A 14558-nucleotide genomic window follows, 5' to 3' on the forward strand; every position below is an offset into this window, starting at 1 on the left:
GCTGTGTATGATAAACTGAGTCAGCAATCAGATGCCAAAGGAGCAAGACAGGTAGTTAATGAGGTGGACTTGTGATAACAAAGCCTCCAAATATCTCAGTGCAACTTGGACTGAGCCAAGAAATTGGAAGATTCAATCCCTTAGTTAAATTGGTAAATGGAGCAATTAAATGCAACACAGCAACTCCCCATGAAAGGAAATGATACAGAAGGAGCTGTTCATTGGGCTTTTGTGCCACTCTTTAAGGGAACAATGCTTTCAGATGCCTGAGAAAATTCTTTATTCCTGTAATACTGAGATCTCCCACACCTATTTAAATTAATATCTCCAAATGCTCCCTCCGCACCACAGTGAAGTGTCAGCATTAAATAAGTTCTTTAAATCCCACAGTGAACTTTGAAAGTCATCCTTCTGATTCAGAGTTGGAAATACTATCAACAATGATGACATTTATAAAAAGGATGCATTTGCAATGTTGTCGAGATGGCCCAGAAAGTAGGTGGACCGACTAATTGAATTCTAAGTCATGATCTGAGGACAACCCCAGGTTTGATCTGTACTGTGCGAACTGGTCTCAGTTCAATCTGGATCAAGATGGGGATAACAGGGACAACGGGGAGTGTGGTTTCTTCTGTGCCACAGAAACCTCATCCTGGAAAGTGTAAAAAACAATTGAACCTAATTCAATTTTAACTGATCATTATCATAGAATCCCTATAGTGTGGAAGCAGGCCATTTGGCCCATCAAGTCCACACCAACCCTCCAAAAAGCATCCCACCCAGACTCACCCCCCCCCCCCCCTCCCCTTACCCTATCCCTATAACACTGCATTTCCCATGGCTAATCCACCTAACCTGCATTTCCCAGCACACTATGGGGTCAATCTGCCTAACCTACACATCTTTGAACTGTGGGAAGAAATCCATGCAAACACAGGGAGAACGTTCAAACTCCACACATGCAGCTGCTCAAGGGTGGAATCAAATCTGGGTGCCGGCGCTGTGAGGCAGCAGTGTTAACCACTGAACCACTGTGCCACTCATAATTTTATTAATGAGTAAGCAATATATTGAAATGCAAATCTACTAGAAAGATTTAAAAGAGACATGAGGGGCAAATTTTCTACACTGAGAGTGGTGAATGTGTGCAATGAACTGCCAGAGGACGTGGTGGATGTGGGTACAGTTATAACATTTGAAAAGCATTTGGATAAGTACATGAATAGGAAAGGTTTGGGGGGATATGGGGCCAAACACAGGCAGGTGGGACTGGTTTAGTTTGGAATTATGGTCAGCAAGGACTAGTTGGACCAAAAGGTCTTTTAAGGGTCTTTGAAAGAGTACTGATTGGAGAAGGGGCGTCATAGTAGGAACTAGATAATTCCATTTGGAATAATTGGATAAATACCTAGTAGATTTGCATTTCAATATATTGCTTTAAAAGTATGCCCCCTAGTTTTGAACTCCCTCACCTTAGGGAAAGGACCATTGCTATTCACTTTACCTACATCCCTCATGATTTTATAAACAGCTATAAGGTTACCCCTCAACTTCCTACGCTCCAGTGAAAGATGCCCCAGCCTATTCAGTCTTTTTTTATATAACTAGATGAACCTATACTGAGACAATTAGAGGTATGAATCAGACCTGGAAGCCGCTTACAAGCTTCAGTGAAAGTCAGGACCTAGAATAAAGAAACAGGGAAAACATCAAATATGCAAAGCACTCTGCCAGCATTGTAGGTCCCCAGTAAGACTGCTAATACTCACAAATTATCCCAGTCTCCCAGAATTAAGACTAATTTCTTATATGATTTGGGAGAAGCACCATTCAGACATTTTATTCTTCTGATTTGCTTGGGCTGTACTGTCAGGAAGCAGAAGAGCTTTAACTTGCCCTCTGGTTAAAATGCGTCAAAATATAGCACATATCCATCGGTGCAGAGGATTGTGGGTAGTGTGGCCACCATTATTGCTGAGATGGTTGGGCATGTGGTTAATTCTCAAGAATGGACAGGGCAATTGGAGGCGAGAGGTCATATGACAACCTCTTCTGGAATATGAAGCATCCGGAGCTCTTTTGGTTTTCTGCTGGAATATGGTCCAACTTAATTTGGCAATCCAAAACCCAGCACAAACAAACCGCAACAATTTAGGCCAAATGCTCTCAAATATCCTCGATATGAATAATTCTAGCAGTTATACTTTACTGTGTCTTAACCATTTTCCATTTGATTCGTATTGTAGTCATGCAGATACTGTTTACAATTACTGATAGATATCGTGATGTTCAGAAACATCTTCATGTTTAAACCCTCCGATGAAAGAATTACTTTGACAGTTGTAAGCTGCTTCATTTGCATTTCAACTAATTTTAATTATATGATTTGTTGCAGGTTTATGGCAGAAAATGATTTTCTGCACTCTCTAGTTAATAGAGTAATTTCTACCAAGACAGGAGATGAAAAGGGTCAAGGTAATCCTCTTAATCAAACAACGTGGAGCTTTCTTCTTTTCTTATTTGCCCATAATATTAAAATCAATTAATGTATTATTAAAATTACCTATTAATTTAAAAATACTGTAGTGCTCTATTGTATTTTGCAGAGATATCTGAAATGAATTAATGTGAAGTGCAGGGACTACTGTCATGTGGACAATATTGGCTGGGTTCAAACAGTAGAAACCTACAAAATCACCGTGCAGTTAGGCTGTGCTTAGGCATTGGTTGAGAACTGTCTGTGTGATGGATCATTAATTCCATCAGAATAGGCAGATAAACTACCAGTTTATTGTCTTACCTAATGGCTCTTAGTTGTCCAGTTGGATAACACAGCTGGAATGATCTGTTCAGGTCCAGGAGTAGAACTTGACTCCATATTTTTGGGAGGCTAAGTGAAACTGAGCCAAGTAGTTTTAGAAAATTAGGTCTTATCTGCGACCCTTTTTATTTTTGTCTAGTGAGATTGTTGCCAGCAGATAAGTCTGAAGAAATAACCTCTTTAAAGAATACAAAGTCATTTTTTGGAAACACATTTTGATGATGTTGTATTGGACTGAAAGGTCCTGCTATTGGTCTGCACTGCAGTCGGTACTGCTGAAGGATCTGGATTACAAATAGAGGAGACTTAACTGTTCAACCAAGCCCCAAGGTCATTTGGAATATTTTTGAGAGTCATTGGAAGATTTACAAGGATGTTGCTGCGTTTGGAGGGTTTGAGCTACAGGGAGAGGCTGAATAGGTTGCGTTCTATTTTCCCCTGACACTGAAGGGTGACCTTATTGAGGTTTATAAAATCATGTGGGGCATAGATAGGGTGAATAGCCAAAGTCTTTTTCTCAGAGTAGGAGAAACTAGAGGCAAAAGGTTTAAGGTGAGAGGGGGAAGATTTAAAAGGACCTGAGGGGTGATTTTTTCATGCAGAGGGTGTTGCATGCATGAAATGAGCTGCTGGGGGACGTGGCGAAAGTGGGTACAGTACAATGACAATATTTAAAAGACATTGGGATGAGTACATGACTAGGAAGAGTTTAGCGGGATATATGCCAAGTGTTGGAAAATGGGATTAGATTAGTATAGGATATCTGGTCAGCGCAGATAAGTTGGACTGAAGGGTCTGTTTCCGTGCTATGTAATTTTATGATTCTATGAGTTCTTTCACAAGTTGTGCCCATTCATTCTATTAATAATAAAAACTGTTGCCTTTGACCCCCTGACTGTTGCACTCTCTGTTTCCATCATTCTCCACGGTCACCATGTGAGCTTGAACCAGACTAACCTTCAGCCAAGCTTCCTGAAATCATCTCCATCACCAAAAAGCATCTACTTCCAATTTTGTGCGCTTGCTTGTCTCAGGCCCAGCCACAGGTCTTCTCCTGAAACCCTCAAATATGTTTTTGTGGTCTCCAGACTGCACCATTCCAAGGCTGCCCTAGCCAATTTCCCATCCAACACTTTCCACAAACCTTAGCTTGACCAAAAGTCTGAAGTGTTGCCTCAAAACTTCTTACAAAGGTCTTGTTGCCCCGTCAGCTGATCTTTGTTGGCTCCCGACCCACCAAAAAAACAGCAGGCCAGGCAGCATCCGAGGAGCAGGAGAATCGACGTTTCGGGTATAAGCCCAAAACATCGATTCCCCTGCTCCTCGGATGCTGCCTGGCCTGCTGTGTTTTTCCAGCACCACACTTTTGAACTCTGGTCTCCAGCATCTGCAGTCCTCACTTTCTCCCAACCCACCAACACTACCAAATTAAATTTCCTATCCTTTGGTTTAAATCTCTCTGTGGCCTTGCTTCTCCTTATCTTTATAATCTCCTTCAGCTCTGTAAGATTCTGGAGACTCAGCATTGACCCAGTTATGGCTTCTTCTGTGTCCTTGTTTAACTTTGTCCCATCACTCCAGCCATGCATTCAACTCTCTCGGGTCTGAATTTGGAATTTTCCTCCTTCAACTTGTGTCTCTGGATGTCCTCTCAGATTGTCCTTAAAAAAAAATAAAGCTACCCCATGATAAATATTTCAGGTTATCAAGGGAAGATCAAAAGCAAGGATTATGATGGCAAAGAATGACAGAGGTATGAAGTGAACAACAATATGATGATGTACAATAAGAGAGAGGGGCAGTAGGAGTTACAAATTGCAATAGCACTCTCATTACTAACCCTTGGATCTCTGAAAAATGGGACCAGAGGTTGAAATCTGAAATCTTGTAGCACAGTGTGAGTAAGGAAGGCCGTAAAATGCCTACTTGAAAGAGTGTGTGCTGTTCCTAGTATTTCCATTGGACATAATTGTAACAGTGTAGGGGACAGAGGGCAGAGAGATCAGTGTAGGAGGGGAGTGGTGAATTGGAATGGCGAGTAAATGGAATTTTGGGATCACACATGCAGACTGTGAGGAAATGATGTGGACTGCACTCAGTCTCCCTGTTATTGAAAAGCCTGCATTGTGAGGCGAGAACATAATACACTGAACTGAAATAAGTATAATGAAATCGTGGTTTCACCCACATGGAAAGCTTCAGTTCCCGCATGGTAGAAATGGAGGCAGCAAAAAGGGCAGGTTTTGCATCTCCTGAGTTTGCACAGGAAGATGTCAGGGGAAGGAACAAAGATGTTGGGAATAACCTGGTGTCATCAGTCTCCTTACTCGCCAGCCAGCGGTTCAACCTGATAGCCTGTGGCCAAGAAACAGAGTCTAACAATAGTGTTTACATCTTCACAAATTTAACGGTAGGACTTAGAGGAAAGATAAACCTTTGTCTTCCCTCAGTGCAACAGTGCTTCCCACGTCCCCCTCTGCTTGTTCCCTCCGTCCCTGCCTCTTTGTTCATACTGTGGTTGGGATAATCATGTAAAAATCAAACCTTTCTTTGAGGTCAAGTTTCATGGAACGGACTTTTACACAAATAATTATGTGAAGGGTTGGCATATGGACTTGAATTGGGCCTAAGTGAAATCCAACAGAAAATATTCTTGCAATAAAAACATCAGAAGATTTATATTACTTAAGAAACGCTTAATTATTTTATGACATTATAAATTAGATACATTTCATCCATATTAAAGTTGATGACTCCTATAGTATTGGGAACTTTATGCATTTGCAATGAAATCAAATCTTTAACTCCAGGAAGAAACATTGTTTCAAAATCTTTGGCCTTTGATTCCTGAAAAGCGAGTGTTGTCTTTTAAAGGAGGGACATGAAAAATTAAGTCTAGCTTGTCTCAGAAATCATGAGGCTGAGTTTAACACGAGAGGTTGCAATTTCATGGGTGTGTACGGTAAATGCAAATGATTGTTTTTAAGCTCGCTGAGGCCAGTCACTCTCAGATTTAATTCACCAATTAAAATGTTGCCTGCTCTGCCATGAAGGTGTGATGATAAATCTCTCTTTGCAATTTTTGTTTTGTTTTCTATTAGTGGACTCCACTGCTCCCATAATGAGGAATTATCAAACCCACTCTGAAATTAAAATAAATAAGCTGCTCTTCAGTTGAAGTTAGTTTATCGCTTCATCTTTCATTCTCTCAATATTTCAACTGAATCCTTTGTCTCACTGTTATAGCTGCACTTTCTCCAAGCTTTCCTTTAATTAATCTCCAAGATAGCAATGGATGCTATACGTCCATAGATAATATCTGGAATGATTAAGCAACATAATTCTATCCATCGCCGATATCCACACTCTATGCCTTCTCGATCGCTAACCTAAAATGGCTCAATAATTTCCATGTCAGCTTAGCCTCATATAACTCCATGCCATATTTTTGATTTGATTTGATTTATCATTGTCACATATACCTCGGTACAGTGAAAAGTTTTGTTTTGCACGCAGTACAGGCAGATCATACCGTACAAAGTGCATTCGGGTAATCGAACAGAGTGAGAATACCAAGTTACGGCTGTTGCACAAAGAGCAAGATCAACATTAAATTTAAAATTTGAGAGGTCCATTCAGAAGTCTGATAGCAGTGGGGAAGAAGCTGTTCTTGAACCTGTAGGTAGGTGTGTTTAAGCTTTTGTATCTTCTGCCCAACGGAACACGTTGGAAAAGATTACAACTGGAGTGGGAGAAGTTTTTGATGATGTTAGTTGCCTTCCCGAGGCAGTGAGAAGTGCAGATGGAGTCAACAGATGGAATGTTGGCCTGTGTGATGGACTGGGCTGTGTTCACAACTCTCTGTAGTTTCTTACGGTCCTGGGCAGAGCAGCTGCTGTACCAAGCCGTGATGCACCCGGATAGAATGCTTTCTCTGGCTCATCTATATAAATGGGTAAGAGTCTAATCTTGGTAATATTGTTAGATAGTATGCATGATGGAGGGATTATCAGTGCCTTTCACCTTTTGCTGTTAAACCTTTGTCCTCTTCAGTCCTCTGCCAGAGGGCAGGGTTTATCCTTCATTCCAAACTTTGCGTTGGGGAGGGCAATGATGCTGGTAACCAATTCACCCGAGATGGAATAGGGATTGGACTCCATGCTCTTGGCACCAACTGAACATTCAAACAAGGAACAAGAGGGATGGGTTGGCTGTCAGGTTAGAATCTAGGGGTAATATGTGATTGAGGAAAGATATAGGTGATGTAAGTATAGAGTCTTGTTTTATAGATACTTTTATTGAAAATTTAACATTTTTACAAGTTTACAAAAATAAAAGAAACCCAAGTATACACATTGATGTACAATTAAATCTTAAATAAATAATAACCAAAATTTAACAGAAGAAAAATACCGAGAGAAAAAAAACAAAACTCAACTAACTACTAATCTAACCTACAACTAACCAGAGTGTATAATTAAGTCTCTTACATTATTCAAATAAGAGAAAGAAGAGAAAAAATCAACGGATAACACAGAAATTGGGTAGTGAGATACACACTCAAAATGTGTTAACATCAAATGTAACAAAACCCGTATTCGTGCTGGATTCCTCTCCCAAGGGGCCCCGGACCAGCCAGGTTCACAATCTCAATTAAATAAAAGCCCTTGTTAGGATAGCCAAATTATCTGTATTTATATAATTCAAGAAGGACTGCCATATTTTATGGAATAATTCGGTCTTTCGGTGCACCATATTTGTAAGGAAGTCAAGGGGAATACATTCCATAATTAATCTGTGCCAATTTGAAAGTCCAGGGGGGCCCTCAGCCACCCAGTTTACCAAAATATTTTTCCTTGCACAGAAAGAGAGAATAGAAAATAATCTCTTTCCGTGCATATCCAGGGAGGGTAAGTTCGAAAAGCCCAAAAGAAGAGATACAGGGTCCACTCTAATTTCCGTTCCCAAGATTTCTGTCAGAGCATTTGCAACTTTAGTCCAATATCTATGGATCTTATGACAGGTCCATAGGCAGTGTACAAGAGTGCCCACCTCTATTTTACATTTGGGACACATTGGAGATACTCCTGCCTTAAATTTTGCCAATTGATCCGGTGCTATATGGGCCCTATGAAGTATCTTCAGCTGGATAGCCTGGGTTCTGTACAGATAGTGATTCTTCTGGCGTTTTCCCAAATGTCATTCCACGTTTCTATAGAGATTTCTAGTCCCAAATCCTGATCCATGTTTTAAGCAGATTGTCCATATCTCCCGATACTTCATCATGTAGTAAATGATAAACAGTACTGACGGAAGATACCCCCATTGGCCATAGCACTCTACATTCTCTATCTGATTTATAAAGATTATCTAGTAACATAGACTTCTTCTGTATGTAATCTCGAATTTGGAAGTATCTCAAGAGGTCTCCATTAGGTAATCCGAATTTCTGACGCAGCTGTTCAAAAGACATCAGGACCTCTTCTTTAAATAGATCCCCCAAACAAGAGATATCCCTGGATCTCCAGAGTTTGAAAGTGGCATCTGTAAACCCCAGTTGAAATCCCCATGCTCCCACTATCGGAGCATAGGGGGATGTTTTATGTGAGTTGCCCTCATTTTGCCGCATTATATTCCAAGCTTTAATTGTGTTTAGTATTATAGGGTTTTTACAGTGATCCGTAATGATTTTCCTCTTGTCTGAAAATAAAAGGTTAATAAGTGGGCATTTTACTTGAGAAGCCTCGATGTCTAGCCAGATTGATTGCGGGTCAGACAAGACCCAATCGGCTATGTAACTTAATAGGGAGCTTCACTGATATTTCCTAAAATCTGGGAAGTCCAATCCTCCCCTTGCCTGTGGAAGCTGTAGCTTCTTCAGCTTAATGAGGGGCTGTCTATGATTCCAGATAAAGGAACCTAACCAGCCATATAATTTACGTAGTGCCAGCCTCAGCAGCATTACCGGAAGCATTCTCATTGGGTATAGGAGACGGGGCAGGACATTCATTTTAATTAGTGCTATTCTACATTGGAAGGTTTCCCCATCGCTGGAGGTCCTGCCTTACCCTCTCCAGTAAATGCACAAAGTTAGCCTTGTATAACTGACCAAATACTGTGGTAATAAAAATGCCTAAATATAAGAAACCCTCCAGGGACCACCAAAAGGGAAAGTGGGATCCGTCCGATAGGTGGGATATACTAGCAAAGCCACCCATTGGCATAGCCTCCAATTTTGAGAAAATAATTTTATAGCCTGAGAATGCACTAAATGTATTAATAACGTGGATTAAGCGAGGCACGGACATCTGAGGAAGACTGAGGAATAGAAGAACATCATCTGTATAAAGGGTAATTTTATGTTTACCTGTACCAATCCTCAGGGCCGTTATATTAGAGTCAGCCCGAATAGCTTCTGCTAGTGGCTCAATTATTAGCGTAAATAGTAATGGTGAGAGAGGACATCCCTGACAGCAGCCCCTATCCACACTGAAGCTATCCGAGCCTAGTCCACTGGTAATCACAACTGCTTTGGGATCATTATACAGTGTTGAGACCCATTTGGCAAATACCTTTCCAATGCCAAACCTTTCCAATGTGTAAAACAGGTATGACCATTCAACCCTGTCGAATGCCTTTTCCGCGTCTATTGAGACTACTACTCCTGGTATCTTTCCCTGATGGCAGGCTTGAATCACATTCAAACCCTTCTAACATTATTGGATGATCTACGGCCCTTAATAAACCTCGTCTGATCCTCCTTTATGATGTATGGCAATACCCTTTCTAGCCTCAATGTTAACGTTTTAGAGAGGACTTTAAAATCTACAGTTAGCAAGGATATTGGTTTGTATGACGCACAATCTTCTGGGTCCTTTCCTTTTTTAAGGATAAGAGAGATATTCGCCTCTTTCAGCGAAGGCGGGAGACAGCCCTGACTGTATAAGTAGTTATACATGTCCATAAGTGGACCAGCCAATATTCCTGTAAATTCTTTATAGAATTCAGCTTGAAAGCCATCTGGGCCAGGTGTCTTACTGCTCTGAAGTTGCCTGATTGCGTCAAGTATTTCTTGGAATGTTAGGGGGAACATTCAGGACCGATACCTGTTCCGGGGTTAGGTCTGGAAAGGTCAGGTTTTTAAAAAATGATTGCATCCTCCTAGCTCTATCTTCGCAATCGTGCGATTTATATAAATCAGAATAAAATTTTCTAAAGATTGCGTTAATCCTTTTATGATCGTGAGTCAAAATACCCGCACTTTTCTTGATAGACGTGATAGTTTGAGGGGCCTTCTTTTTCTTTGCAAGAAATGCTAAGTATCTACCAGGTTTATCACCAAATTCCTATAACCTTTGTTTTGCAAATAATATTTCCCTCTTGGCCGTTTGGGTAAGCGTGGTGTTTAGAGCTGTCCTAAGGGCCGTAATCCTTTGCAATTTGATAATATAAGATCTGTCAGCGTATGCAGTTTCAGCTGCTTTTAAGCGAGTTTCAAGCAGACGCTGTTGTTCTCCCTTTAATTTTTTCTGGGTCGCTGAGTATGAAATGATCAAACCTCACACGTAAGCTTTGATGGTCTCCCACATCATTGATGGGTTGCTAGCCGTACCTAAATTAATTTCTAAAAATGTTTTAAATTCTTGAGAGAAGTACCTTACAAATTTACTATCTTTCATCAGGAAGGGGTCCATACACCAGTGCCGGGGGGATGTCTCATTGTTCCTTGCCTTGATTTCCATATATACAGCAGCGTGATCGGAAATTGCTATACTATCTATTTTACAGGATGATATGGAATTTTTAAAAATCGAGGGGGCAAAAAACATATCGATTTCGGTATGGCATTTATGTGGATTGGAGTAAAAAGAAAAATCTCTGCCCTGTGGATGAAGACATCTCCATACATCTACTAATCCTAATTCTTTGTTCAGATCCACCAATTGTCTAGATCTGAGAGATACTCCTGCAGTACTCTTGGGAATCCTATCTATTTCCGGATCCATAATACAATTAACGTCTCCCCCTATAATTGTATGACGGGCACCAAGAGCCATCAATTTTGAGAAGGCTTCCGTTATAAATTTAAAAGGATGTGCCAGGGGGCAATACAAATTTGAAATCCCATATTACTCTCCATTTATAAGGGCTTTAATCAGAATATAGATTTTAGATTAGATTACGGCGTGGAAACAGGCCCTTCGGCCCAACAAGTCCACACCGACCCGCCGAAGCGCATCCCACCCATACCCCTACATTTACCCCTTATCTAACACTATGGGCAATTTAGCATGGCCAATTCACCTGACCTGCACATCTTTGGATTGTGGGAGGAAACCGGAGCACCCGGAGGAATCCCACGCAGACACGGGGAGAACATGCAAACTCCACACAGTCAGTCACCTGAGGCGGGAATTGAACCCGGGTCTCTGGCGCTGTGAGGCAGCAGTGCCAGCATGCCGCCAGTTTCGTCTTTTATCTGATTTAGAATTTTGAAAGAGAAATTCTTCTGAATAAGAATAATAACGCCCCTGGTTTTTGAGCTAAAAGAAGAAAAAAAAGCCTGATCAAATCCACCCTGTCGTAATTTCAAGTGTTCTTTATCCAATAAGTGTGTCCCCTGTAGGAGAGCCACATCAACCCTTTCTTTCTTGAGGTTTGATAATATTTTCTTCCTTTTGATTGGTGAATTACTCCCCTTGACATTCCAGGTGCACCATTTAACCGACTGATCAGCCATAATCGTCCAAGCAAATCCAAAACCCCTCGGAAGGGGAAACCCTATCCAGAACATCCCGAGCATAGAGCATATAAAATTCACAAAAATAAAGGCTCTCTAATACACTCGCAACAGTATAATAAAAACTATTTCTAAATTTAAAAAAATAAAACGTATTTAAATGGAGATTTTCCCCCTTGTTCCCAGGGAGTATCACTTCCTTTCCAAAGGTCCAACGTATCTTCTCCCAACCAGTGCCCCACCCTTGAACCAGGCGCTCCTCAATAGGATGAGGAAAATTCAAATATACTACAGAGCTAGAGTTAACAGTGAGCACCCTACCCCCCACCCCCCAACTCACACCAACGCCTGGATATATTTGGTAATGTTAATACCATGTATAAACATATATAACTATAAAATTACAACCTCAACAAGTAATAATTAAATATAATAATACAAAATAACAAGGGAAAACAACCCCGCTCCTAGAGACAAAGGTAAAATAGAATAAGATAACCACCTCCCCCCACCAACATTAACTAGATCCCCCCGGCCTATTTTATATATATATATAATAAAAAAAAACAAGGGGGGGAGAAAATAGTTAAGTAGAGAACAAATAAATAAATCCCTCTCCCCACCCCCCAAGATAATATTAAACAGTAAAGTAAAAAAAGGGGGATGAATATATAAAAGAAAGGGGAGGGGGGGATGTAAACCAGATTGGGGGGAAAGCAAACTAACATGAATTATCTCTTACAATTTATCTAAGAGAGTCCAAGAATTCCTTAGCCTTTTCTGGCAATCTGAAGTTATACACGGATCCTTCATGGTTAAAGCGTAGCGTCGCTGGGTAGCGCAAAGAGTACTGAATATTTAAGTCCCCTAAACACTTCTTCGCCTCATCGAACGCCTTCCTCTTTCGGACCAGAGCTGGGGAAAAGTCCTGGAATAACATGATCTTGGATCCTTTATAGATCATGGCTTGGGGATCTATTCCAAGATTTCTAGAGGCTTCTAAGAATATCTGCCTCTCCCTATAGCTCTGCAGCCGGAACAGGACCGGGCGGGGGCGCAGCTTCAAGCCGGGCCCGTGCACTGCAACCCGGTAGGCCCATTCCACCCTTACCTGGCCTGATCCAGCCTCCACATTTAACAGCTGTGGAAGCCACTGCTCGAGGAACACTAAGCTGGCCTTCCTCTTCCCGTTCGGGAAGGCCCAGCAAACGAATATTTTCTCGACAACCTCGATTCTCGAGGTCGTCAATGTGGTTCTCTAAGGTCCGGACTCGCTGTTCGAGAGTCCGGACCCAATCCACGGCTGATTGTGCTGTAGTTTCAGAGGTCGCGGCCTTTCGCTCCGCCCCTCCGACTCGGCGCTCGATTTCCTTAATATCTTGGTCGTGCTTTTGCAGCGCGGCCGAGAGTGAGTCCCATCAGCTTCGGGATTCTTCAATAAAAACTTCGATCTTCGCATACAGTTTAGAGATGATTTCCACGAGGCTCGTCACCGTAGGTAAGTCCCCTGGGGCGGCTGCGGATGCCTTTGCTGCAGCTGGAGAGGGTGGGGGAGGGGTTCCTGCTTGCTGAGAGCTGCGGGCTCCCTTCCCTTTAGTCATTTTTACTGGAGATTAAATTGTTTAAATTTAATACTAAACAACTAATTACATTAAGTAAAAGCTATTTTAAATGATTTGGTGAGTGTGGTGGGGGTGGGTGACCCACTTTGCCCAAGTCTTGGGAGGAGCACTGTAAACTCAGACTTGCTGGGTCGTCGCCATCTTGGATCCCCATAGAGTCTTATTAACAGTTATTCAGGAGTTAGACTGTGTATTTAATCATCTAAGTTTTCCTGTGTAACTATTTTACTTAATTTGTTCGAATAACCCACCCAGATCCATTTCCCTCTGGCTAATGCACGCAACACTACGAGCAATTTAACATGGCCAATTCACCTGGCCCGCACATCTTTGGACTGGAGCACCTGGAGGAAACCCACACAAACACAGGGAGAATGTGCAAACTCCACGTGGTCACCTGAGGCTGGAATCGAAGCTGGGACCGTGGTGCTGTGCGGCAGCAGTGCTAACCACTGAGCCACCATGCCACACTTTTAGGGGGTTCTTAAGTGTAAGGAAAGTACCCAGTGAAAATTTCGATTCCCAACAGTGAACACTCTCTGCTCATTCCTGAAGAAGGGCCTGTGCCCGAAACGTCGAATCTCCTGTTCCCTGGATGCTGCCTGACCTGCTGTGCTGTTCCAGCAATAAAGTTTCAACTTTGATCTCCAGCATCTGCAGACCTCACTTTCTCCTCGAAGATTTCAACCTACTGCGAATCCTCTTACAAGGATGCCTTCCTTGAAGAAGCTCTCTGCCTCTCTCTACAAAGATTTCAGTGAGTCCCTCTCTCACTGCACACCCCAGGTCATCTCCTCTGCACAGAAGCCTCCAAGTCCCTCCTCCCTACCTTTTATCTTCTCCTGCTGAACACTCTCTGCTCATTCCTGAAGAAGGGCCTGTGCCCGAAACGTCGAATCTCCTGTTCCCTGGATGCTGCCTGACCTGCTGTGCTGTTCCAGCAATAAAGTTTCAACTTTGATCTCCAGCATCTGCAGACCTCACTTTCTCCACTGTAGAGATGGAACCTTACTAAAGGGGGGATGTAAGCATACCGGAAGCAGTTCACAAGATTGGTATGTGGAATGAGCAGGTTGTCTTATGAGGAAACATTGGAAGGATGGGCTTAATTCCATTGGAATTTAGAAGAGTCAAAGATGCTTGATTCAAATATATAAGACCCTGATTGACCTTGACAAGGTGAATGTGGAAAGCATATTTACACTTGCATCTCGAACTAGGGAGTATTATTTTCAAATTTGGGGTTGCACTTTTAGGACATAGTGGAGATTACTTGGTTTGTATAGGTCATAGACTTCTCTGTGTTGTGCAGCTTTGGAAATCTGCCTCAGAAGGCAATGGAGTTGAAGTCATTTAATTTTATTTTTAGACACAG

General features: G+C 41.9%; 1 protein-coding gene across 1 annotated transcript in view; it reads left to right on the top strand.

Annotated features, from left to right (window-relative positions):
• Window positions 1-14558, top strand: part of LOC122556798 (dedicator of cytokinesis protein 2-like) — a 754195-nt gene that overhangs the window by 146802 nt on the left and 592835 nt on the right. Inside the window, exon 12 of the mRNA XM_043703987.2 lies at window positions 2396-2475. Within this exon, the coding sequence (XP_043559922.1) occupies window positions 2396-2475 (80 nt within the window). The remainder of the gene's footprint in view (window positions 1-2395; window positions 2476-14558) is intronic.

Source organism: Chiloscyllium plagiosum, unplaced genomic scaffold (genome assembly GCF_037043375.1).
Source record: "Chiloscyllium plagiosum isolate Xiang-an unplaced genomic scaffold, Cpla_swu_hap1 HiC_scaffold_16, whole genome shotgun sequence".
Lineage (NCBI taxonomy): Eukaryota > Metazoa > Chordata > Chondrichthyes > Orectolobiformes > Hemiscylliidae > Chiloscyllium > Chiloscyllium plagiosum.